At 51.1% G+C, this 25,902-nt stretch overlaps 1 protein-coding gene across 1 annotated transcript in view; it reads right to left on the bottom strand.

Annotated features, from left to right (window-relative positions):
* Positions 1–455: 455 nt before the first annotated feature.
* GRINA (glutamate ionotropic receptor NMDA type subunit associated protein 1) overlaps positions 456–25,902 on the bottom strand; it is an 86,668-nt gene continuing 61,221 nt past the window's right edge. The window contains exons 4-6 of the mRNA XM_085533124.1: positions 25,482–25,610; positions 23,528–23,671; positions 456–1,037 (exon numbers count right to left, since the gene is read on the bottom strand). Coding sequence (XP_085389250.1) covers positions 888–1,037; positions 23,528–23,671; positions 25,482–25,610 — 423 coding nt within the window. The 3' untranslated portion in view covers positions 456–887. The remainder of the gene's footprint in view (positions 1,038–23,527; positions 23,672–25,481; positions 25,611–25,902) is intronic.

Below are 25,902 nucleotides of genomic sequence, written 5' to 3'. Positions count from 1 at the left end.
GTACGGGGGGGTTGTGGGGGGTGTGGTGGGGGTTGTTGGGGTGGTTGTACGGGGGGGTATAGTGGGGGGGGTTGTGGGGGCTGTTGGGGGGGGGCGTTGTTGGGGGGGTGTTTGTTGGGTGGGGGGGGCGTTGTTGGGGGCTGTTGGGGGGATCTTTGGGGGGGTCGTTGGGGGGGTTGTATTACAGGTGGGTTGTCGTGAGGGGGTTGTTGGGGGCTGTTGGGGGAATCTTAGGAGGGGGGGTCGTTGTGGGGGGGGTTGTTGTTGGGGGCTGTTGGGGGGAAGGGATGTTGGGTGGGGGGGCGTTGTTGGAGGCTGTTGGGGGGGTCTTTGGGGGGGAGTAGTCGTGGGGGGGGTTGTCGTGGGGGGGTTGTTGGGGGCTGTTGGGGGGAAGGGTTGTTGGGCGCTGTTTGGGGGGGTCTTTGGGGGGGGTCGTTGGGGGGGTTGTAGTACAGGGGGGTTGTCGTGGGGGGGTTGTTGAGGGCTGTTGTGGGGGGAGAGTTGTCGTGGGGGGGGGTTGTTGTGGGGGTTTAATGGATGTGGTTGTTGGGTGGGGGGGTTGTTGTTGGGGGCTGTTGGGGGGGGCGTTGTAGGGGGGGTTGTAGTACAGGGGGGTTGTCGTGGGGGGGTTGTTGGGGGCTGTTGGAGGGGGGGGAGTTGTCGTGGGGGGGCATTGTCATGGGGGGGTTGTTGGTTGTTGTTGGGGGCTGTTGGGGGGAAGGGTTGTTGAGTGGGGGGGCATTGTAGGGGGCTGTTGGGGGGGGTGTTTGTTGAGTGGGGGGGAGGCGTTGTTGGGGGGGGTCTTTGGGGGGTGGTCGTTGGGGGCCAGTTGTGGTGGGGGGGGGTTGTTGGTGGGGGTGTTGTTGTCGTTGCTGTGGGGGGGTCCCCTACTCCTTGGCGCGGCCAATGATGGCGAGGACGTAGAGGAAGATGTTGATGATGTCGGTGTAAAGGTTGAGGGCGGCGAACACAAACTCCTCGGGGCTCAGCGCCAGCTGCTTGTTGCCCAGCGTCAGCTGCGTGTCCACGGCCAGGAACTGCAACAAACAGCAACAATGGGGCATTGGGGCATTGTGTTACTGTGTCATTGTGTTGTGTTGTTGTGTTATTGTGTTGTTGCGTTATTGTGTTGTTGTGTTATTGTGTTGTCGTGCTATTGTGTCGTTGTGTTATTGTGTCATTGTGTTATTGTGTCATTCTGTTATTGTGTTACTGTGTTATTGTGTTATTGTGTTGTTGTGTTGTTGTGTTATTGTGTTGTTGTGTTGTTGTGTTATTGTCTTGTTGTGTCGTTGTGTCATTGTGTCATTGTGTCATTGTGTTATTGTGTTATTGTGTCGTTGTGTTATTGTGTCGTTGTGTTATTGTGTCATTGTGTTATTGTGTCATTGTGTTATTGTGTCGTTGTGTTATTGTGTCGTTGTGTTATTGTGTCGTTGTGTTATTGTGTTATTGTGTTATTGTGTCATTGTGTCGTTGTGTTATTGTGTTATAGTGTTATTGTGTCGTTGTGTCATTGTGTTATAGTGTTATTGTGTCATTGTGTTATTGTGTCGTTGTGTTATTGTGTCGTTGTGTTATTGTGTTATTGTGTCATTGTGTCGTTGTGTTATTGTGTTATAGTGTTATTGTGTTATTGTGTTGTTGTGTCCTTGTGTTATTGCGTTATAGTGTTATAGTATTATTGTGTTGTTGTGTTGTTGTGTCACTGTGTCGTTGTGTTATTGTGTTATAGTGTTATTGTGTTGTTGTGTTATTGTGTTATTGTGTTGTTGTGTCATTGTGTTATTGCGTTATAGTGTTATAGTGTTATTGTGTTATTGTGTTGTTGTGCCATTGTGTCGTTGTGTTATTGTGTTATAGTGTTACTGTGTCGTTGTGTCACTGTGTCGTTGTGTCGTGTCACTGTGTCGTTGTGTCACTGTGTCGTTGTGTCACTGTGTCACTGTGTCGTTGTGTCACTGTGTCACTGTGTCACTGTGTCACTGTGTCGTTGTGTCACTGTGTCACTGTGTCACTGTGTCGTTGTGTCACTGTGTCACTGTGTCGTTGTGTCACTGTGTCGTTGTGTCACTGTGTCACTGTGTCATTGTGTCACTGTGTCACTGTGTCACTGTGTCATTGTGTCACTGTGTCGTTGTGTCACTGTGTCACTGTGTCACTGTGTCGTTGTGTCACTGTGTCACTGTGTCACTGTGTCACTGTGTCATTGTGTCACTGTGTCACTGTGTCACTGTGTCGTTGTGTCACTGTGTCACTGTGTCACTGTGTCACTGTGTCGTTGTGTCACTGTGTCACTGTGTCGTTGTGTCACTGTGTCACTGTGTCACTGTGTCACTGTGTCACTGTGTCACTGTGTCGTTGTGTCACTGTGTCACTGTGTCACTGTGTCGTTGTGTCACTGTGTCACTGTGTCACTGTGTCACTGTGTCACTGTGTCGTTGTGTCACTGTGTCACTGTGTCACTGTGTCACTGTGTCACTGTGTCACTGTGTCACTGTGTCACTGTGTCGTTGTGTCACTGTGTCACTGTGTCACTGTGTCACTGTGTCACTGTGTCGTTGTGTCACTGTGTCACTGTGTCACTGTGTCACTGTGTCACTGTGTCGTTGTGTCACTGTGTCACTGTGTCACTGTGTCACTGTGTCACTGTGTCACTGTGTCGTTGTGTCACTGTGTCACTGTGTCACTGTGTCACTGTGTCACTGTGTCACTGTGTCGTTGTGTCACTGTGTCACTGTGTCACTGTGTCACTGTGTCACTGTGTCACTGTGTTGTTGTGTCACTGTGTCACTGTGTCACTGTGTCACTGTGTCACTGTGTCGTTGTGTCACTGTGTCACTGTGTCACTGTGTCACTGTGTCACTGTGTCACTGTGTCACTGTGTCGTTGTGTCACTGTGTCACTGTGTCGTTGTGTCACTGTGTCACTGTGTCACTGTGTCGTTGTGTCACTGTGTCGTTGTGTCACTGTGTCACTGTGTCACTGTGTCACTGTGTCACTGTGTCATTGTGTCACTGTGTCGTTGTGTCACTGTGTCACTGTGTCACTGTGTCGTTGTGTCACTGTGTCACTGTGTCGTTGTGTCACTGTGTCGTTGTGTCACTGTGTCACTGTGTCACTGTGTCGTTGTGTCACTGTGTCACTGTGTCACTGTGTCACTGTGTCACTGTGTCACTGTGTCGTTGTGTCACTGTGTCACTGTGTCACTGTGTCGTTGTGTCACTGTGTCACTGTGTCACTGTGTCACTGTGTCACTGTGTCACTGTGTCGCTGTGTCGTTGTGTCACTGTGTCGTTGTGTCACTGTGTCACTGTGTCACTGTGTCACTGTGTCACTGTGTCGTTGTGTCACTGTGTCACTGTGTCACTGTGTCGTTGTGTCACTGTGTCACTGTGTCGTTGTGTCACTGTGTCACTGTGTCACTGTGTCACTGTGTCACTGTGTCGTTGTGTCACTATGTCACTGTGTCGTTGTGTCACTGTGTCACTGTGTCACTGTGTCACTGTGTCATTGTGTCACTGTGTCACTGTGTCACTGTGTCGTTGTGTCACTGTGTCACTGTGTCGTTGTGTCACTGTGTCACTGTGTCACTGTGTCGTTGTGTCATTGTGTCACTGTGTCACTGTGTCACTGTGTCGTTGTGTCACTGTGTCACTGTGTCACTGTGTCACTGTGTCACTGTGTCACTGTGTCGTTGTGTCACTGTGTCGTTGTGTCACTGTGTCGTTGTGTCACTGTGTCACTGTGTCGTTGTGTCACTGTGTCATTGTGTCACTGTGTCGTTGTGTCACTGTGTCACTGTGTCGTTGTGTCACTGTGTCACTGTGTCACTGTGTCGTTGTGTCACTGTGTCGTTGTGTCACTGTGTCACTGTGTCACTGTGTCACTGTGTCACTGTGTCGTTGTGTCACTGTGTCACTGTGTCACTGTGTCGTTGTGTCATTGTGTCACTGTGTCACTGTGTCACTGTGTCACTGTGTCGTTGTGTCACTGTGTCACTGTGTCACTGTGTCACTGTGTCACTGTGTCACTGTGTCACTGTGTCGTTGTGTCACTGTGTCGTTGTGTCACTGTGTCACTGTGTCGTTGTGTCACTGTGTCACTGTGTCACTGTGTCGTTGTGTCACTGTGTCACTGTGTCGTTGTGTCACTGTGTCACTGTGTCGTTGTGTCACTGTGTCGTTGTGTCACTGTGTCACTGTGTCGTTGTGTCACCGTGTCACTGTGTCACTGTGTCGTTGTGTCACTGTGTCACTGTGTCATTGTGTCACTGTGTCACTGTGTCACTGTGTCGTTGTGTCACTGTGTCACTGTGTCACTGTGTCACTGTGTCGTTGTGTCACTGTGTCACTGTGTCGTTGTGTCACTGTGTCACTGTGTCACTGTGTCGTTGTGTCACTGTGTCACTGTGTCGTTGTGTCACTGTGTCACTGTGTCACTGTGTCACTGTGTCACTGTGTCGTTGTGTCACTGTGTCACTGTGTCGTTGTGTCACTGTGTCACTGTGTCACTGTGTCACTGTGTCATTGTGTCACTGTGTCACTGTGTCACTGTGTCGTTGTGTCGTTGTGTCACTGTGTCGTTGTGTCACTGTGTCACTGTGTCGTTGTGTCACTGTGTCACTGTGTCACTGTGTCGTTGTGTCATTGTGTCACTGTGTCACTGTGTCACTGTGTCGTTGTGTCACTGTGTCACTGTGTCACTGTGTCACTGTGTCACTGTGTCACTGTGTCACTGTGTCGTTGTGTCACTGTGTCGTTGTGTCACTGTGTCACTGTGTCGTTGTGTCACTGTGTCATTGTGTCACTGTGTCGTTGTGTCACTGTGTCACTGTGTCGTTGTGTCACTGTGTCACTGTGTCACTGTGTCGTTGTGTCACTGTGTCGTTGTGTCACTGTGTCACTGTGTCACTGTGTCACTGTGTCGTTGTGTCACTGTGTCACTGTGTCACTGTGTCGTTGTGTCATTGTGTCACTGTGTCACTGTGTCACTGTGTCACTGTGTCGTTGTGTCACTGTGTCACTGTGTCACTGTGTCACTGTGTCACTGTGTCACTGTGTCACTGTGTCGTTGTGTCACTGTGTCGTTGTGTCACTGTGTCACTGTGTCGTTGTGTCACTGTGTCACTGTGTCACTGTGTCGTTGTGTCACTGTGTCACTGTGTCATTGTGTCACTGTGTCACTGTGTCACTGTGTCACTGTGTCGTTGTGTCACTGTGTCACTGTGTCACTGTGTCACTGTGTCGTTGTGTCACTGTGTCACTGTGTCGTTGTGTCACTGTGTCACTGTGTCACTGTGTCGTTGTGTCATTGTGTCACTGTGTCACTGTGTCACTGTGTCGTTGTGTCACTGTGTCACTGTGTCACTGTGTCACTGTGTCACTGTGTCGTTGTGTCGTTGTGTCACTGTGTCACTGTGTCACTGTGTCGTTGTGTCACTGTGTCACTGTGTCGTTGTGTCATTGTGTCACTGTGTCGCTGTGTCGTTGTGTCGTTGTGTCACTGTGTCGCTGTGTCGTTGTGTCGTTGTGTCACTGTGTCATTGTGTCACTGTGTCACTGTGTCACTGTGTCGTTGTGTCACTGTGTCATTGTGTCACTGTGTCACTGTGTCATTGTGTCACTGTGTCGTTGTGTCACTGTGTCGTTGTGTCACTGTGTCACTGTGTCACTGTGTCGTTGTGTCACTGTGTCACTGTGTCGTTGTGTCACTGTGTCACTGTGTCACTGTGTCGTTGTGTCACTGTGTCACTGTGTCACTGTGTCACTGTGTCGTTGTGTCACTGTGTCACTGTGTCACTGTGTCACTGTGTCACTGTGTCGTTGTGTCACTGTGTCACTGTGTCACTGTGTCGTTGTGTCACTGTGTCACTGTGTCGTTGTGTCACTGTGTCACTGTGTCACTGTGTCGTTGTGTCACTGTGTCACTGTGTCACTGTGTCACTGTGTCACTGTGTCGTTGTGTCACTGTGTCACTGTGTCATTGTGTCACTGTGTCACTGTGTCGTTGTGTCACTGTGTCACTGTGTCGCTGTGTCGTTGTGTCACTGTGTCACTGTGTCGTTGTGTCACTGTGTCGTTGTGTCACTGTGTCACTGTGTCACTGTGTCACTGTGTCACTGTGTCACTGTGTCGTTGTGTCACTGTGTCGTTGTGTCACTGTGTCACTGTGTCACTGTGTCACTGTGTCACTGTGTCACTGTGTCGTTGTGTCACTGTGTCGTTGTGTCACTGTGTCACTGTGTCACTGTGTCACTGTGTCGTTGTGTCACTGTGTCACTGTGTCACTGTGTCACTGTGTCGTTGTGTCACTGTGTCGTTGTGTCACTGTGTCACTGTGTCACTGTGTCACTGTGTCACTGTGTCACTGTGTCGTTGTGTCACTGTGTCGTTGTGTCACTGTGTCACTGTGTCACTGTGTCACTGTGTCGTTGTGTCACTGTGTCACTGTGTCACTGTGTCACTGTGTCGTTGTGTCACTGTGTCGTTGTGTCACTGTGTCGTTGTGTCACAGTGTCACTGTGTCACTGTGTCACTGTGTCACTGTGTCACTGTGTCGTTGTGTCACTGTGTCACTGTGTCACTGTGTCACTGTGTCACTGTGTCGTTGTGTCACTGTGTCACTGTGTCACTGTGTCGTTGTGTCACTGTGTCACTGTGTCACTGTGTCACTGTGTCATTGTGTCACTGTGTCGTTGTGTCACTGTGTCGTTGTGTCACTGTGTCGTTGTGTCACTGTGTCACTGTGTCACTGTGTCACTGTGTCGTTGTGTCACTGTGTCACTGTGTCACTGTGTCGTTGTGTCACTGTGTCACTGTGTCACTGTGTCACTGTGTCACTGTGTCACTGTGTCACTGTGTCGTTGTGTCACTGTGTCACTGTGTCACTGTGTCACTGTGTCGTTGTGTCACTGTGTCACTGTGTCACTGTGTCACTGTGTCACTGTGTCACTGTGTCGTTGTGTCACTGTGTCACTGTGTCACTGTGTCACTGTGTCACTGTGTTGTTGTGTCACTGTGTCACTGTGTCACTGTGTCGTTGTGTCACTGTGTCACTGTGTCATTGTGTCGTTGTGTCACTGTGTCACTGTGTCGTTGTGTCATTGTGTCACTGTGTCACTGTGTCGTTGTGTCACTGTGTCGTTGTGTCACTGTGTCACTGTGTCGTTGTGTCACTGTGTCACTGTGTCACTGTGTCATTGTGTCACTGTGTCACTGTGTCACTGTGTCGTTGTGTCACTGTGTCACTGTGTCATTGTGTCGTTGTGTCACTGTGTCACTGTGTCGTTGTGTCATTGTGTCACTGTGTCATTGTGTCACTGTGTCACTGTGTCACTGTGTCACTGTGTCGTTGTGTCACTGTGTCACTGTGTCACTGTGTCACTGTGTCACTGTGTCGTTGTGTCACTGTGTCACTGTGTCACTGTGTCACTGTGTCGTTGTGTCACTGTGTCACTGTGTCACTGTGTCACTGTGTCACTGTGTCGTTGTGTCACTGTGTCACTGTGTCACTGTGTCACTGTGTCACTGTGTCACTGTGTCACTGTGTCGTTGTGTCACTGTGTCACTGTGTCGTTGTGTCACTGTGTCACTGTGTCACTGTGTCACTGTGTCACTGTGTCACTGTGTCGTTGTGTCACTGTGTCACTGTGTCACTGTGTCACTGTGTCACTGTGTCACTGTGTCGTTGTGTCACTGTGTCACTGTGTCGTTGTGTCACTGTGTCACTGTGTCACTGTGTCATTGTGTCACTGTGTCACTGTGTCACTGTGTCGTTGTGTCACTGTGTCACTGTGTCATTGTGTCACTGTGTCACTGTGTCACTGTGTCACTGTGTCACTGTGTCGTTGTGTCACTGTGTCACTGTGTCACTGTGTCACTGTGTCACTGTGTCGTTGTGTCACTGTGTCACTGTGTCACTGTGTCACTGTGTCGTTGTGTCACTGTGTCACTGTGTCACTGTGTCACTGTGTCACTGTGTCGTTGTGTCACTGTGTCACTGTGTCACTGTGTCACTGTGTCACTGTGTCACTGTGTCACTGTGTCACTGTGTCACTGTGTCATTGTGTCACTGTGTCACTGTGTCACTGTGTCACTGTGTCACTGTGTCGTTGTGTCACTGTGTCACTGTGTCGTTGTGTCACTGTGTCACTGTGTCACTGTGTCACTGTGTCACTGTGTCACTGTGTCGTTGTGTCGCTGTGTCACTGTGTCACTGTGTCGTTGTGTCACTGTGTCACTGTGTCGTTGTGTCACTGTGTCACTGTGTCATTGTGTCGTTGTGTCACTGTGTCACTGTGTCACTGTGTCGTTGTGTCACTGTGTCACTGTGTCACTGTGTCACTGTGTCGTTGTGTCACTGTGTCACTGTGTCGTTGTGTCACTGTGTCACTGTGTCACTGTGTCACTGTGTCGTTGTGTCACTGTGTCATTGTGTCACTGTGTCACTGTGTCGTTGTGTCACTGTGTCATTGTGTCACTGTGTCACTGTGTCACTGTGTCACTGTGTCACTGTGTCGTTGTGTCACTGTTTCACTGTGTCACTGTGTCACTGTGTCACTGTGTCGTTGTGTCACTGTGTCACTGTGTCACTGTGTCATTGTGTCACTGTGTCACTGTGTCATTGTGTCACTGTGTCACTGTGTCACTGTGTCACTGTGTCATTGTGTCACTGTGTCACTGTGTCACTGTGTCGTTGTGTCACTGTGTCACTGTGTCACTGTGTCACTGTGTCACTGTGTCACTGTGTCACTGTGTCGTTGTGTCACTGTGTCACTGTGTCACTGTGTCACTGTGTCGTTGTGTCACTGTGTCATTGTGTCGTTGTGTCACTGTGTCACTGTGTCACTGTGTCACTGTGTCACTGTGTCGTTGTGTCACTGTGTCACTGTGTCACTGTGTCACTGTGTCACTGTGTCACTGTGTCGTTGTGTCACTGTGTCACTGTGTCGTTGTGTCACTGTGTCACTGTGTCACTGTGTCACTGTGTCACTGTGTCGTTGTGTCACTGTGTCACTGTGTCACTGTGTCACTGTGTCACTGTGTCATTGTGTCACTGTGTCACTGTGTCATTGTGTCACTGTGTCACTGTGTCACTGTGTCACTGTGTCACTGTGTCGTTGTGTCACTGTGTCACTGTGTCGTTGTGTCACTGTGTCACTGTGTCGTTGTGTCACTGTGTCACTGTGTCACTGTGTCGTTGTGTCACTGTGTCACTGTGTCACTGTGTCACTGTGTCACTGTGTCACTGTGTCACTGTGTCACTGTGTCACTGTGTCACTGTGTCGTTGTGTCACTGTGTCACTGTGTCACTGTGTCATTGTGTCACTGTGTCACTGTGTCACTGTGTCACTGTGTCACTGTGTCACTGTGTCGTTGTGTCACTGTGTCACTGTGTCACTGTGTCACTGTGTCACTGTGTCACTTTGTCGTTGTGTCACTGTGTCGTTGTGTCACTGTGTCACTGTGTCACTGTGTCGTTGTGTCACTGTGTCACTGTGTCACTGTGTCACTGTGTCACTGTGTCGTTGTGTCACTGTGTCACTGTGTCACTGTGTCACTGTGTCACTGTGTCGTTGTGTCATTGTGTCACTGTGTCACTGTGTCACTGTGTCACTGTGTCACTGTGTCACTGTGTCACTGTGTCGTTGTGTCACTGTGTCGTTGTGTCACTGTGTCGCTGTGTCACTGTGTCACTGTGTCACTGTGTCGTTGTGTCACTGTGTCACTGTGTCACTGTGTCACTGTGTCACTGTGTCACTGTGTCACTGTGTCACTGTGTCGTTGTGTCACTGTGTCGTTGTGTCACTGTGTCACTGTGTCACTGTGTCACTGTGTCACTGTGTCGTTGTGTCACTGTGTCGTTGTGTCACTGTGTCACTGTGTCACTGTGTCGTTGTGTCACTGTGTCGTTGTGTCACTGTGTCACTGTGTCGTTGTGTCACTGTGTCACTGTGTCACTGTGTCACTGTGTCACTGTGTCACTGTGTCATTGTGTCACTGTGTCACTGTGTCACTGTGTCACTGTGTCGTTGTGTCACTGTGTCGTTGTGTCACTGTGTCACTGTGTCGTTGTGTCACTGTGTCGTTGTGTCACTGTGTCACTGTGTCACTGTGTCACTGTGTCATTGTGTCACTGTGTCACTGTGTCACTGTGTCGTTGTGTCACTGTGTCGTTGTGTCACTGTGTCACTGTGTCGTTGTGTCACTGTGTCACTGTGTCACTGTGTCACTGTGTCACTGTGTCACTGTGTCACTGTGTCACTGTGTCGTTGTGTCACTGTGTCGTTGTGTCACTGTGTCACTGTGTCACTGTGTCACTGTGTCACTGTGTCACTGTGTCGTTGTGTCACTGTGTCGTTGTGTCACTGTGTCACTGTGTCACTGTGTCGTTGTGTCACTGTGTCACTGTGTCACTGTGTCACTGTGTCGTTGTGTCACTGTGTCGTTGTGTCACTGTGTCACTGTGTCACTGTGTCACTGTGTCACTGTGTCATTGTGTCACTGTGTCACTGTGTCACTGTGTCGTTGTGTCACTGTGTCGTTGTGTCACTGTGTCACTGTGTCGTTGTGTCACTGTGTCATTGTGTCACTGTGTCATTGTGTCACTGTGTCGTTGTGTCACTGTGTCACTGTGTCGTTGTGTCACTGTGTCGTTGTGTCACTGTGTCGTTGTGTCACTGTGTCACTGTGTCGTTGTGTCACTGTGTCGCTGTGTCACTGTGTCACTGTGTCGTTGTGTCACTGTGTCACTGTGTCACTGTGTCACTGTGTCACTGTGTCGCTGTGTCACTGTGTCACTGTGTCACTGTGTCGTTGTGTCACTGTGTCACTGTGTCACTGTGTCACTGTGTCACTGTGTCACTGTGTCGTTGTGTCACTGTGTCGTTGTGTCACTGTGTCACTGTGTCACTGTGTCACTGTGTCACTGTGTCGTTGTGTCACTGTGTCGTTGTGTCACTGTGTCACTGTGTCACTGTGTCGTTGTGTCACTGTGTCGTTGTGTCACTGTGTCACTGTGTCGTTGTGTCACTGTGTCACTGTGTCACTGTGTCACTGTGTCACTGTGTCACTGTGTCAGTGTGTCACTGTGTCACTGTGTCACTGTGTCACTGTGTCGTTGTGTCACTGTGTCGTTGTGTCACTGTGTCACTGTGTCGTTGTGTCACTGTGTCGTTGTGTCACTGTGTCGTTGTGTCACTGTGTCACTGTGTCACTGTGTCACTGTGTCGTTGTGTCACTGTGTCACTGTGTCACTGTGTCACTGTGTCGTTGTGTCACTGTGTCACTGTGTCACTGTGTCACTGTGTCACTGTGTCACTGTGTCACTGTGTCGTTGTGTCACTGTGTCGTTGTGTCACTGTGTCACTGTGTCACTGTGTCACTGTGTCACTGTGTCACTGTGTCGTTGTGTCACTGTGTCGTTGTGTCACTGTGTCACTGTGTCACTGTGTCGTTGTGTCACTGTGTCACTGTGTCACTGTGTCACTGTGTCGTTGTGTCACTGTGTCGTTGTGTCACTGTGTCACTGTGTCACTGTGTCACTGTGTCACTGTGTCATTGTGTCACTGTGTCACTGTGTCACTGTGTCGTTGTGTCACTGTGTCGTTGTGTCACTGTGTCACTGTGTCGTTGTGTCACTGTGTCGTTGTGTCACTGTGTCACTGTGTCGTTGTGTCACTGTGTCGTTGTGTCACTGTGTCACTGTGTCACTGTGTCACTGTGTCGTTGTGTCACTGTGTCGTTGTGTCACTGTGTCACTGTGTCACTGTGTCACTGTGTCACTGTGTCGTTGTGTCACTGTGTCACTGTGTCACTGTGTCACTGTGTCACTGTGTCGTTGTGTCACTGTGTCGTTGTGTCACTGTGTCACTGTGTCACTGTGTCACTGTGTCGTTGTGTCACTGTGTCACTGTGTCACTGTGTCACTGTGTCGTTGTGTCACTGTGTCACTGTGTCGTTGTGTCACTGTGTCGTTGTGTCACTGTGTCACTGTGTCACTGTGTCGTTGTGTCACTGTGTCGTTGTGTCACTGTGTCACTGTGTCACTGTGTCGTTGTGTCACTGTGTCACTGTGTCACTGTGTCGTTGTGTCACTGTGTCGTTGTGTCACTGTGTCACTGTGTCACTGTGTCGTTGTGTCACTGTGTCACTGTGTCGTTGTGTCACTGTGTCACTGTGTCACTGTGTCACTGTGTCACTGTGTCACTGTGTCGTTGTGTCACTGTGTCGTTGTGTCACTGTGTCACTGTGTCACTGTGTCACTGTGTCACTGTGTCACTGTGTCGTTGTGTCACTGTGTCACTGTGTCACTGTGTCACTGTGTCATTGTGTCACTGTGTCGTTGTGTCACTGTGTCACTGTGTCGTTGTGTCACTGTGTCACTGTGTCACTGTGTCGTTGTGTCACTGTGTCACTGTGTCACTGTGTCACTGTGTCACTGTGTCACTGTGTCGTTGTGTCACTGTGTCACTGTGTCACTGTGTCACTGTGTCACTGTGTCACTGTGTCGTTGTGTCACTGTGTCACTGTGTCACTGTGTCACTGTGTCACTGTGTCACTGTGTCGTTGTGTCACTGTGTCGTTGTGTCACTGTGTCACTGTGTCACTGTGTCACTGTGTCACTGTGTCACTGTGTCGTTGTGTCACTGTGTCATTGTGTCACTGTGTCACTGTGTCACTGTGTCACTGTGTCATTGTGTCACTGTGTCACTGTGTCACTGTGTCACTGTGTCACTGTGTCACTGTGTCATTGTGTCACTGTGTCACTGTGTCACTGTGTCACTGTGTCACTGTGTCACTGTGTCGTTGTGTCACTGTGTCACTGTGTCACTGTGTCACTGTGTCACTGTGTCGTTGTGTCACTGTGTCACTGTGTCACTGTGTCGTTGTGTCACTGTGTCACTGTGTCACTGTGTCGTTGTGTCACTGTGTCGTTGTGTCACTGTGTCACTGTGTCACTGTGTCACTGTGTCGTGTCACTGTGTCACTGTGTCACTGTGTCACTGTGTCACTGTGTCGTTGTGTCACTGTGTCACTGTGTCACTGTGTCACTGTGTCACTGTGTCGTTGTGTCACTGTGTCGTTGTGTCACTGTGTCACTGTGTCACTGTGTCACTGTGTCGTTGTGTCACTGTGTCACTGTGTCACTGTGTCACTGTGTCACTGTGTCGTTGTGTCACTGTGTCACTGTGTCGTTGTGTCACTGTGTCGTTGTGTCACTGTGTCACTGTGTCACTGTGTCGTTGTGTCACTGTGTCGTTGTGTCACTGTGTCACTGTGTCACTGTGTCGTTGTGTCACTGTGTCACTGTGTCACTGTGTCGTTGTGTCACTGTGTCGTTGTGTCACTGTGTCACTGTGTCACTGTGTCGTTGTGTCACTGTGTCACTGTGTCGTTGTGTCACTGTGTCACTGTGTCACTGTGTCACTGTGTCGTTGTGTCACTGTGTCACTGTGTCACTGTGTCACTGTGTCACTGTGTCGTTGTGTCACTGTGTCGTTGTGTCACTGTGTCACTGTGTCACTGTGTCACTGTGTCACTGTGTCACTGTGTCGTTGTGTCACTGTGTCACTGTGTCGTTGTGTCACTGTGTCGTTGTGTCACTGTGTCGTTGTGTCGTTGTGTCACTGTGTCACTGTGTCACTGTGTCACTGTGTCACTGTGTCACTGTGTCACTGTGTCACTGTGTCACTGTGTCGTTGTGTCACTGTGTCACTGTGTCACTGTGTCGTTGTGTCACTGTGTCACTGTGTCACTGTGTCACTGTGTCACTGTGTCGTTGTGTCACTGTGTCACTGTGTCACTGTGTCACTGTGTCACTGTGTCGTTGTGTCACTGTGTCACTGTGTCGTTGTGTCACTGTGTCACTGTGTCGTTGTGTCACTGTGTCGTTGTGTCACTGTGTCATTGTGTCACTGTGTCACTGTGTCGTTGTGTCACTGTGTCACTGTGTCACTGTGTCACTGTGTCACTGTGTCATTGTGTCGTGTCACTGTGTCATTGTGTCACTGTGTCACTGTGTCACTGTGTCACTGTGTCATTGTGTCACTGTGTCACTGTGTCACTGTGTCACTGTGTCACTGTGTCGTTGTGTCACTGTGTCGTTGTGTCACTGTGTCATTGTGTCACTGTGTCACTGTGTCACTGTGTCGTTGTGTCACTGTGTCACTGTGTCACTGTGTCACTGTGTCACTGTGTCACTGTGTCACTGTGTCACTGTGTCACTGTGTCGTTGTGTCACTGTGTCGTTGTGTCGTTGTGTCACTGTGTCACTGTGTCGTTGTGTCACTGTGTCACTGTGTCACTGTGTCACTGTGTCGTTGTGTCACTGTGTCACTGTGTCACTGTGTCGTTGTGTCACTGTGTCACTGTGTCACTGTGTCACTGTGTCACTGTGTCACTGTGTCGTTGTGTCACTGTGTCACTGTGTCATTGTGTCACTGTGTCACTGTGTCACTGTGTCGTTGTGTCACTGTGTCACTGTGTCGTTGTGTCACTGTGTCACTGTGTCGTTGTGTCACTGTGTCACTGTGTCACTGTGTCACTGTGTCACTGTGTCACTGTGTCGTTGTGTCACTGTGTCACTGTGTCACTGTGTCACTGTGTCATTGTGTCGTTGTGTCACTGTGTCACTGTGTCGTTGTGTCACTGTGTCGTTGTGTCACTGTGTCACTGTGTCACTGTGTCACTGTGTCACTGTGTCACTGTGTCACTGTGTCACTGTGTCACTGTCGTTGTGTCACTGTGTCACTGTGTCACTGTGTCGTTGTGTCACTGTGTCACTGTGTCGTTGTGTCACTGTGTCACTGTGTCACTGTGTCACTGTGTCACTGTGTCGTTGTGTCACTGTGTCACTGTGTCACTGTGTCACTGTGTCACTGTGTCACTGTGTCGTTGTGTCACTGTGTCACTGTGTCACTGTGTCACTGTGTCACTGTGTCGTTGTGTCACTGTGTCACTGTGTCACTGTGTCACTGTGTCGTTGTGTCACTGTGTCACTGTGTCGTTGTGTCACTGTGTCACTGTGTCACTGTGTCACTGTGTCACTGTGTCACTGTGTCGTTGTGTCACTGTGTCACTGTGTCACTGTGTCACTGTGTCACTGTGTCGTTGTGTCACTGTGTCACTGTGTCACTGTGTCACTGTGTCGTTGTGTCACTGTGTCACTGTGTCGTTGTGTCACTGTGTCACTGTGTCACTGTGTCACTGTGTCACTGTGTCACTGTGTCGTTGTGTCACTGTGTCACTGTGTCATTGTGTCACTGTGTCACTGTGTCGTTGTGTCACTGTGTCACTGTGTCACTGTGTCATTGTGTCACTGTGTCACTGTGTCACTGTGTCACTGTGTCGTTGTGTCACTGTGTCACTGTGTCACTGTGTCACTGTGTCACTGTGTCGTTGTGTCACTGTGTCACTGTGTCACTGTGTCACTGTGTCACTGTGTCACTGTGTCGTTGTGTCACTGTGTCACTGTGTCACTGTGTCACTGTGTCGTTGTGTCACTGTGTCACTGTGTCATTGTGTCACTGTGTCACTGTGTCGTTGTGTCACTGTGTCGTTGTGTCACTGTGTCACTGTGTCACTGTGTCGTTGTGTCACTGTGTCACTGTGTCACTGTGTCACTGTGTCGTTGTGTCACTGTGTCACTGTGTCACTGTGTCGTTGTGTCACTGTGTCGTTGTGTCACTGTGTCACTGTGTCACTGTGTCACTGTGTCACTGTGTCGTTGTGTCACTGTGTCACTGTGTCATTGTGTCACTGTGTCATTGTGTCACTGTGTCACTGTGTCACTGTGTCACTGTGTCGTTGTGTCGCTGTGTCGTTGTGTCACTGTGTCACTGTGTCACTGTGTCACTGTGTCACTGTGTCACTGTGTCACTGTGTCACTGTGTCGTTGTGTCACTGTGTCGTTGTGTCACTGTGTCACTGTGTCACTGTGTCGTTGTGTCACTGTGTCGTTGTGTCACTGTGTCACTGTGTCATTGTGTCACTGTGTCGTTGTGTCACTGTGTCACTGTGTCATTGTGTCACTGTGTCATTGTGTCACTGTGTCACTGTGTCACTGTGTCGTTGTGTCACTGTGTTGTTGTGTCACTGTGTCACTGTGTCGTTGTGTCACTGTGTTGTTGTGTCACTGTGTCACTGTGTCATTGTGTCACTGTGTCGTTGTGTCACTGTGTCACTGTGTCATTGTGTCACTGTGTCATTGTGTCACTGTGTCACTGTGTCACTGTGTCACTGTGTCACTGTGTCGTTGTGTCACTGTGTCACTGTGTCGTTGTGTCACTGTGTCGTTGTGTCATTGTGTCACTGTGTCACTGTGTCGTTGTGTCACTGTGTCATTGTGTCACTGTGTCACTGTGTCACTGTGTCACTGTGTCGTTGTGTCACTGTGTCACTGTGTCGTTGTGTCGTTGTGTCACTGTGTCACTGTGTCACTGTGTCACTGTGTCACTGTGTCATTGTGTCACTGTGTCGTTGTGTCACTGTGTCACTGTGTCACTGTGTCGTTGTGTCACTGTGTCACTGTGTCACTGTGTCACTGTGTCACTGTGTCGTTGTGTCACTGTGTCACTGTGTCGTTGTGTCGTTGTGTCACTGTGTCACTGTGTCACTGTGTCACTGTGTCACTGTGTCGTTGTGTCACTGTGTCACTGTGTCGTTGTGTCACTGTGTCACTGTGTCACTGTGTCGTTGTGTCACTGTGTCACTGTGTCACTGTGTCACTGTGTCGTTGTGTCACTGTGTCACTGTGTCGTTGTGTCGTTGTGTCACTGTGTCACTGTGTCACTGTGTCACTGTGTCACTGTCGTTGTGTCACTGTGTCACTGTGTCACTGTGTCGTTGTGTCACTGTGTCACTGTGTCACTGTGTCGTTGTGTCACTGTGTCACTGTGTCACTGTGTCATTGTGTCACTGTGTCACTGTGTCACTGTGTCACTGTGTCATTGTGTCACTGTGTCACTGTGTCGCTGTGTCACTGTGTCGTTGTGTCACTGTGTCGTTGTGTCACTGTGTCACTGTGTCACTGTGTCACTGTGTCACTGTGTCGTTGTGTCACTGTGTCACTGTGTCGTTGTGTCACTTTGTCACTGTGTCATTGTGTCACTGTGTCACTGTGTCACTGTGTCACTGTGTCGTTGTGTCACTGTGTCACTGTGTCACTGTGTCACTGTGTCGTTGTGTCACTGTGTCACTGTGTCGTTGTGTCACTGTGTCACTGTGTCACTGTGTCACTGTGTCGTTGTGTCACTGTGTCGTTGTGTCGTTGTGTCACTGTGTCGTTGTGTCACTGTGTCACTGTGTCGTTGTGTCACTGTGTCACTGTGTCACTCTGTCGTTGTGTCACTCTGTCACTGTGTCGTTGTGTCACTGTGTCACTGTGTCACTGTGTCACTGTGTCACTGTGTCGTTGTGTCACTGTGTCACTGTGTCACTGTGTCACTGTGTCGTTGTGTCACTGTGTCACTGTGTCACTGTGTCACTGTGTCGTTGTGTCACTGTGTCGTTGTGTCACTGTGTCACTGTGTCACTGTGTCGTTGTGTCACAGTGTCACTGTGTCACTGTGTCACTGTGTCACTTTGTCGTTGTGTCACTGTGTCGTTGTGTCACTGTGTCACTGTGTCACTGTGTCACTGTGTCACTGTGTCACTGTGTCGTTGTGTCACTGTGTCACTGTGTCACTGTGTCACTGTGTCATTGTGTCACTGTGTCACTGTGTCACTGTGTCACTGTGTCGTTGTGTCACTGTGTCACTGTGTCACTGTGTCGTTGTGTCACTGTGTCACTGTGTCACTGTGTCACTGTGTCATTGTGTCACTGTGTCACTGTGTCACTGTGTCGTTGTGTCACTGTGTCGTTGTGTCACTGTGTCACTGTGTCACTGTGTCGTTGTGTCACTGTGTCACTGTGTCACTGTGTCACTGTGTCATTGTGTCACTGTGTCACTGTGTCACTGTGTCGTTGTGTCACTGTGTCGTTGTGTCACTGTGTCACTGTGTCACTGTGTCGTTGTGTCACTGTGTCACTGTGTCACTGTGTCACTGTGTCGTTGTGTCACTGTGTCACTGTGTCACTGTGTCACTGTGTCGTTGTGTCACTGTGTCACTGTGTCGTTGTGTCGTTGTGTCACTGTGTCACTGTGTCACTGTGTCGTTGTGTCACTGTGTCGTTGTGTCACTGTGTCACTGTGTCGTTGTGTCACTGTGTCATTGTGTCACTGTGTCACTGTGTCGTTGTGTCACTGTGTCACTGTGTCACTGTGTCACTGTGTCACTGTGTCACTGTGTCGTTGTGTCACTGTGTCACTGTGTCACTGTGTCACTGTGTCACTGTGTCATTGTGTCACTGTGTCACTGTGTCACTGTGTCGTTGTGTCACTGTGTCACTGTGTCGTTGTGTCACTGTGTCACTGTGTCACTGTGTCACTGTGTCACTGTGTCGTTGTGTCACTGTGTCACTGTGTCACTGTGTCACTGTGTCATTGTGTCACTGTGTCACTGTGTCACTGTGTCACTGTGTCGTTGTGTCACTGTGTCACTGTGTCACTGTGTCGTTGTGTCACTGTGTCGTTGTGTCACTGTGTCACTGTGTCACTGTGTCACTGTGTCACTGTGTCATTGTGTCACTGTGTCACTGTGTCACTGTGTCACTGTGTCATTGTGTCACTGTATCATTGTGTCACTGTGTCACTGTGTCGTTGTGTCACTGTGTCACTGTGTCACTGTGTCACTGTGTCACTGTGTCACTGTGTCGTTGTGTCACTGTGTCACTGTGTCACTGTGTCACTGTGTCACTGTGTCACTGTGTCACTGTGTCGTTGTGTCACTGAGTCACTGTGTCACTGTGTCACTGTGTCACTGTGTCACTGTGTCACTGTGTCACTGTGTCGTTGTGTCACTGTGTCACTGTGTCACTGTGTCGTTGTGTCACTGTGTCGTTGTGTCACTGTGTCACTGTGTCACTGTGTCGTTGTGTCACTGTGTCACTGTGTCACTGTGTCACTGTGTCACTGTGTCACTGTGTCGTTGTGTCACTGTGTCACTGTGTCATTGTGTCACTGTGTCGTTGTGTCACTGTGTCACTGTGTCACTGTGTCACTGTGTCACTGTGTCACTGTGTCGTTGTGTCACTGTGTCACTGTGTCGTTGTGTCACTGTGTCACTGTGTCACTGTGTCACTGTGTCATTGTGTCACTGTGTCGTTGTGTCACTGTGTCACTGTGTCACTGTGTCGTTGTGTCACTGTGTCACTGTGTCACTGTGTCACTGTGTCGTTGTGTCGTTGTGTCACTGTGTCACTGTGTCACTGTGTCACTGTGTCACTGTGTCGTTGTGTCACTGTGTCACTGTGTCGTTGTGTCACTGTGTCACTGTGTCACTGTGTCACTGTGTCGTTGTGTCGTTGTGTCACTGTGTCACTGTGTCACTGTGTCACTGTGTCACTGTGTCACTGTGTCCTTGTGTCACTGTGTCACTGTGTCACTGTGTCACTGTGTCGTTGTGTCACTGTGTCACTGTGTCACTGTGTCGTTGTGTCACTGTGTCACTGTGTCACTGTGTCACTGTGTCACTGTGTCACTGTGTCGTTGTGTCACTGTGTCGTTGTGTCACTGTGTCACTGTGTCACTGTGTCACTGTGTCACTGTGTCGTTGTGTCACTGTGTCACTGTGTCACTGTGTCACTGTGTCACTGTGTCGTTGTGTCACTGTGTCGTTGTGTCACTGTGTCACTGTGTCACTGTGTCACTGTGTCACTGTGTCACTGTGTCGTTGTGTCACTGTGTCACTGTGTCACTGTGTCACTGTGTCACTGTGTCGTTGTGTCATTGTGTCACTGTGTCACTGTGTCGTTGTGTCACTGTGTCACTGTGTCACTGTGTCACTGTGTCACTGTGTCACTGTGTCGTTGTGTCACTGTGTCACTGTGTCACTGTGTCACTGTGTCACTGTGTCGTTGTGTCACTGTGTCACTGTGTCACTGTGTCACTGTGTCACTGTGTCATTGTGTCACTGTGTCACTGTGTCACTGTGTCACTGTGTCACTGTGTCGTTGTGTCACTGTGTCACTGTGTCACTGTGTCGTTGTGTCACTGTGTCACTGTGTCACTGTGTCACTGTGTCACTGTGTCGTTGTGTCACTGTGTCACTGTGTCGTTGTGTCACTGTGTCACTGTGTCACTGTGTCACTGTGTCACTGTGTCGTTGTGTCACTGTGTCACTGTGTCACTGTGTCACTGTGTCACTGTGTCACTGTGTCGTTGTGTCACTGTGTCACTGTGTCGTTGTGTCACTGTGTCACTGTGTCACTGTGTCGTTGTGTCACTGTGTCACTGTGTCACTGTGTCACTGTGTCATTGTGTCACTGTGTCACTGTGTCACTGTGTCACTGTGTCGTTGTGTCACTGTGTCACTGTGTCACTGTGTCGTTGTGTCACTGTGTCACTGTGTCACTGTGTCGTTGTGTCACTGTGTCGTTGTGTCACTGTGTCACTGTGTCGTTGTGTCGTTGTGTCACTGTGTCACTGTGTCACTGTGTCACTGTGTCGTTGTGTCACTGTGTCACTGTGTCACTGTGTCACTGTGTCACTGTGTCACTTTGTCACTGTGTCACTGTGTCGTTGTGTCACTGTGTCACTGTGTCACTGTGTCATTGTGTCACTGTGTCGTTGTGTCACTGTGTCACTGTGTCGTTGTGTCACTGTGTCGTTGTGTCACTGTGTCGTTGTGTCACTGTGTCACTGTGTCACTGTGTCACTGTGTCATTGTGTCGTTGTTTCACTGTGTCACTGTGTCGTTGTGTCACTGTGTCACTGTGTCGTTGTGTCACTGTGTCACTGTGTCGTTGTGTCACTGTGTCACTGTGTCACTGTGTCACTGTGTCGTTGTGTCATTGTGTCACTGTGTCACTGTGTCACTGTGTCGTTGTGTCACTGTGTCGTTGTGTCACTGTGTCACTGTGTCACTGTGTCACTGTGTCGTTGTGTCACTGTGTCACTGTGTCACTGTGTCACTGTGTCACTGTGTCGTTGTGTCACTGTGTCACTGTGTCACTGTGTCACTGTGTCGTTGTGTCGTTGTGTCACTGTGTCACTGTGTCGTTGTGTCACTGTGTCGTTGTGTCACTGTGTCACTGTGTCACTGTGTCGTTGTGTCACTGTGTCACTGTGTCACTGTGTCACTGTGTCACTGTGTCACTGTGTCGTTGTGTCACTGTGTCACTGTGTCATTGTGTCACTGTGTCACTGTGTCACTGTGTCACTGTGTCGTTGTGTCATTGTGTCACTGTGTCACTGTGTCATTGTGTCACTGTGTCACTGTGTCACTGTGTCACTGTGTCGTTGTGTCACTGTGTCACTGTGTCGTTGTGTCACTGTGTCACTGTGTCACTGTGTCGTTGTGTCATTGTGTCACTGTGTCACTGTGTCACTGTGTCACTGTGTCACTGTGTCACTGTGTCATTGTGTCACTGTGTCGTTGTGTCACTGTGTCACTGTGTCACTGTGTCACTGTGTCGTTGTGTCACTGTGTCACTGTGTCGTTGTGTCACTGTGTCACTGTGTCACTGTGTCATTGTGTCACTGTGTCGTTGTGTCACTGTGTCACTGTGTCATTGTGTCACTGTGTCGCTGTGTCACTGTGTCACTGTGTCACTGTGTCGTTGTGTCACTGTGTCACTGTGTCGTTGTGTCACTGTGTCACTGTGTTGTTGTGTCACTGTGTCACTGTGTCACTGTGTCGTTGTGTCACTGTGTCACTGTGTCACTGTGTCGTTGTGTCATTGTGTCACTGTGTCACTGTGTCCTTGTGTCACTGTGTCACTGTGTCACTGTGTCGTTGTGTCACTGTGTCACTGTGTCACTGTGTCGTTGTGTCATTGTGTCACTGTGTCACTGTGTCACTGTGTCGTTGTGTCACTGTGTCACTGTGTCGTTGTGTCACTGTGTCATTGTGTCACTGTGTCACTGTGTCACTGTGTCGTTGTGTCACTGTGTCACTGTGTCGTTGTGTCACTGTGTCACTGTGTCACTGTGTCACTGTGTCGTTGTGTCACTGTGTCACTGTGTCACTGTGTCACTGTGTCGTTGTGTCACTGTGTCGCTGTGTCACTGTGTCACTGTGTCACTGTGTCACTGTGTCACTGTGTCACTGTGTCATTGTGTCATTGTGTCACTGTGTCGTTGTGTCACTGTGTCACTGTGTCACTGTGTCATTGTGTCACTGTGTCGCTGTGTCACTGTGTCACTGTGTCACTGTGTCACTGTGTCATTGTGTCGTTGTGTTATTGTGTCGTTGTGTTATTGTGTCGTTGTGTCACCGTATCACCATGTCATCATGCTGTTATGTTACCTATCATGTCACTGTGTCATTGTTTCACCATGACAACTTAGTCCCCTTAGTGTCCCCTCAGATCCCCCACATGGCCCCCTTGCTGTCCGCACACTGTCCCCTCAGTGCCCCCATATTATCCCCACACTGTCCCCTTGGTGTCCCCTCATTGTCCCCACTTGTCCCCTCACTGTCCCCTCAGTGCCCCCATAGTATCCCCACATTGTCCCCTTGGTGTCCCTTCACTGTCCCCACGTTGTCCCCTTGGTGCCCTCATACTGTCCCCTTCGTGTCCCCTTGCTGTCCCCACATTGTCCCCTTGGTGTCCGCATGTTTTCCCCTTGGTATCCCCTCACTGTCCCCTCATCATCCCCTTGGTGCCCCTATATTGTCCCCACATTGTCCCTACGCTGGCCCCATGGTTTCCCCATGCTGTCCCCTTGGTGTCCCCACATTGTCCCCTTGTTGTCCCCACACTGTCCCCTTGTTGTCCCCACACTGTCCCCTTGGTGTCCCCATATTATCCCCTTGGTGTCCCCTCACTGTCCCCAAATTTTCCCCTTGCTTTCCCCTTACTGCCCCCACATTGTCCCCACACTGGCCCCTTGGTGCCCCCACATTGTCCCCACACTGGCCCCATTTTGTCCCCTTGTTGCCCCCATATTGTCCCCTTGGTGTCCCCTCAGTGCCCCCATGCTGTCCCCTTGCTGTCCCTACACTGTCCCCTTGTTGTCCCCATATTATCCCCACATTGTCCCTATGCTGTCCCCACATTGTTCCCTTGGGTGTCCCCTCACTGTCCCCACTTTGACCCCTTGCTGTCACCTCAGTGTCCCCATATTATCCCCACATTGTCCCCATGGTGTCCCCTCACTGTCCCCACATTGTCCCCTCATTGTCCTCTTGGTGTCCCCATGCTGTCCCCACATTGTCCCCTTGATGTCCCCTTGATGTCCCCTTGACGTCTCTACATTGTCTCCTTCTTGTCCCCACATTGTCCCTTGTCTGTCCTCATATTATCCCCACATTGTCCCCTTGCTGTCCCCACATTGCCCCTTGTCTGTCCTCATATTATCCCCACATTGTCCCCTTGGTGCCCCCATATTATCCCCACATTGTCTAATTGCTGTCCCCTTGGTGCCCCCCATATTATCCCCATATTACCCCCACATTGCCCCGTGTCTGTCCCCACTCACGCAGGTGAAGAGCAGGGCCCCGAGGGAGGCGTAGACGATGTCGACGATGCGGTTGCGCAGGAAGATGCACAGGATGGAGAATAGGATGAGGACCACCAGGCAGACCAGCAGCACACCGCGGCACGACGTGAAGTCGTACTTTGTCTGGGGGGGGGTGAGGGGTCAATATGGCATCCAACGGGTCCCCCAGCATCCAACCAGGAGCCCCAGCATCCAACTGGAACCCCCAGCCCCCCAACCGGGACCCTTGACACCCAACTGGGACCCCCAGCACCCAACTGGGATGCCCAACACTCAACTGTGACCCCCAGCACCGAACTGGGACCCCCAGCACCCAACTGGGATGCCCAACACTCAACTGGGAACCCAAACACCAAACCGGGACCCCCAGCACCCAACCAGGACCCTTGACACCCATCAGGGACCCTCCAGCACTCAACTGGGACCCCCAGCACCCAACTGGGATGCCCAACACCCAACTGGGACCCCCAGCACCCAATGGGACCCCCAGCACCCAACTGGGATGCCCAACACTCAACTGTGACCCCCAGCACCGAACTGGGACCCCCAGCACCCAACCGGGACCCTTGACACCCATCAGGGACCCTCCAGCACTCAACTGGGACCCCCAGCACCCAACTGGGATGCCCAACACCCAACTGGGACCCCCAGCACCCAATGGGACCCCCAACACCCAACTAGGATGCCCAACACTCAACTGTGACCCCCAGCACCGAACTGGGACCCCCAGCACCCAACCGGGACCCTTGACACCCATCAGGGACCCTCCAGCACCCAACTGGGACCCCTGACACCCATCTGGGACCCCTAGCACCCAACTGAGACCCCCAGCACCCAATCAGGACCCCCAGCAACCAATCGGGACCCCCAGTACCCAACTGGGACACCCAACACCCAACAGGGACCCCCAGCACTCAATGGGACCCCCAGCACCCAATTGGGGCCCTCAACACCCAACTGGGACCCCCAGCACCCAACTGGGACCCCTGACACCCATCTGGGACCCCTAGCACCCAACTGAGACCCCCAGCACCCAATCAGGACCCCCAGCACCCAATCGGGACCCCCAGTACCCAACTGGGACACCCAACAGGGACCCCCAGCACTCAATGGGACCCCCAGCACCCAATTGGGGCCCTCAACACCCAACTGGGACCCCCAGCACCCAATTGAGACCCTTGACACCAATCTGGGACCCCTAGCACCCAACTGAAACCCCTAGCACCCAATGGGACCCCCAGCAACCAATGGGACCCCCAGCAACCAACTGGGACGCCCAACACTCAACTGGGACCCTTGACACCCATCAAGGACCCCCAGCACCCACCCAGGACCCTTGACACCCATCTGGGACCCCCAGCACCCAACTGAAACCCCCAGCACCCAATGGGACCCCCAGCACCCAACTGGAACGCCCAACACTCAACTGGGACCCTTGACACCCATCAGGGACCCCCAGCACCCACCCAGGACCCTCGACACCCATCTGGGACCCCCAGCACCCAACCAGGACCCTTGACTCCCAACTAAGACCCCCAGCACCCAACCAGGACCCTTGACACCCAACTGGGACCCCCAGCACCCAACTGGGACCATCAACACCCATCTGGGACCCCCACAGCCCCCAATGGGACCCCCAGCCCCCCAACCGGGACCCTTGACACCCAACCAGGACCCTTGACACCCAACAGGGACCCCCCAGCACCCAACCAGGACCCTTGATACCCAACTGGGATGCCCAGCACCCAACTGGGACCCCCAATATCCAACTGGGACCCCCAGCACCCAACAGGGACCCTTGACATACATCTGGGACCCCCAGCACCCAACCAGGACCCCTGACACCCAACCAGGACCCTCGACACCCACCAAGGACCCTCGACACCCATCTGGGACCCCCAGCCCCCAATGGGACCCCCCCCCCGTCGCCCACCTGAAGCGAGAAGATGACGACGGTGAAGCAGACGATGACGGTGATGCCGACGGCCATGATGACGGCGTCGGTGTCGTAGAAGCTGGAGATCATCCCCACCATGTAGGACAGGCTGAGCGTCAGCACCGACTGCGGGGGGACATGGGGGGTCAGGGGGCAACAAAGGGCACGGACAGACCCCAATGGGGGCCCCCATTACCACTAAGGGTGCCCCCATTACCACTATGGGTGCCCTATAACATATGGGACACCCCCATTACCACTATGGGTGCCCTATTCCATATAGGACACCCCCATTACCACTATGGGTGCCCTATAACATATAGGACACCCCCATTACCACTATGGGTGCCCTATTCCATATGGGACACCCCCATTACCACTATGGGTGCCCTATTCCATATGGGACACCCCCATTACC

The sequence above is a fragment of the Coturnix japonica genome, unplaced genomic scaffold (assembly GCF_054131305.1).
Source record: "Coturnix japonica strain WE unplaced genomic scaffold, WE-NBRP24 Scf054, whole genome shotgun sequence".
NCBI lineage: Eukaryota > Metazoa > Chordata > Aves > Galliformes > Phasianidae > Coturnix > Coturnix japonica.
This window is presented reverse-complemented; position numbering and strand designations above follow the sequence as displayed.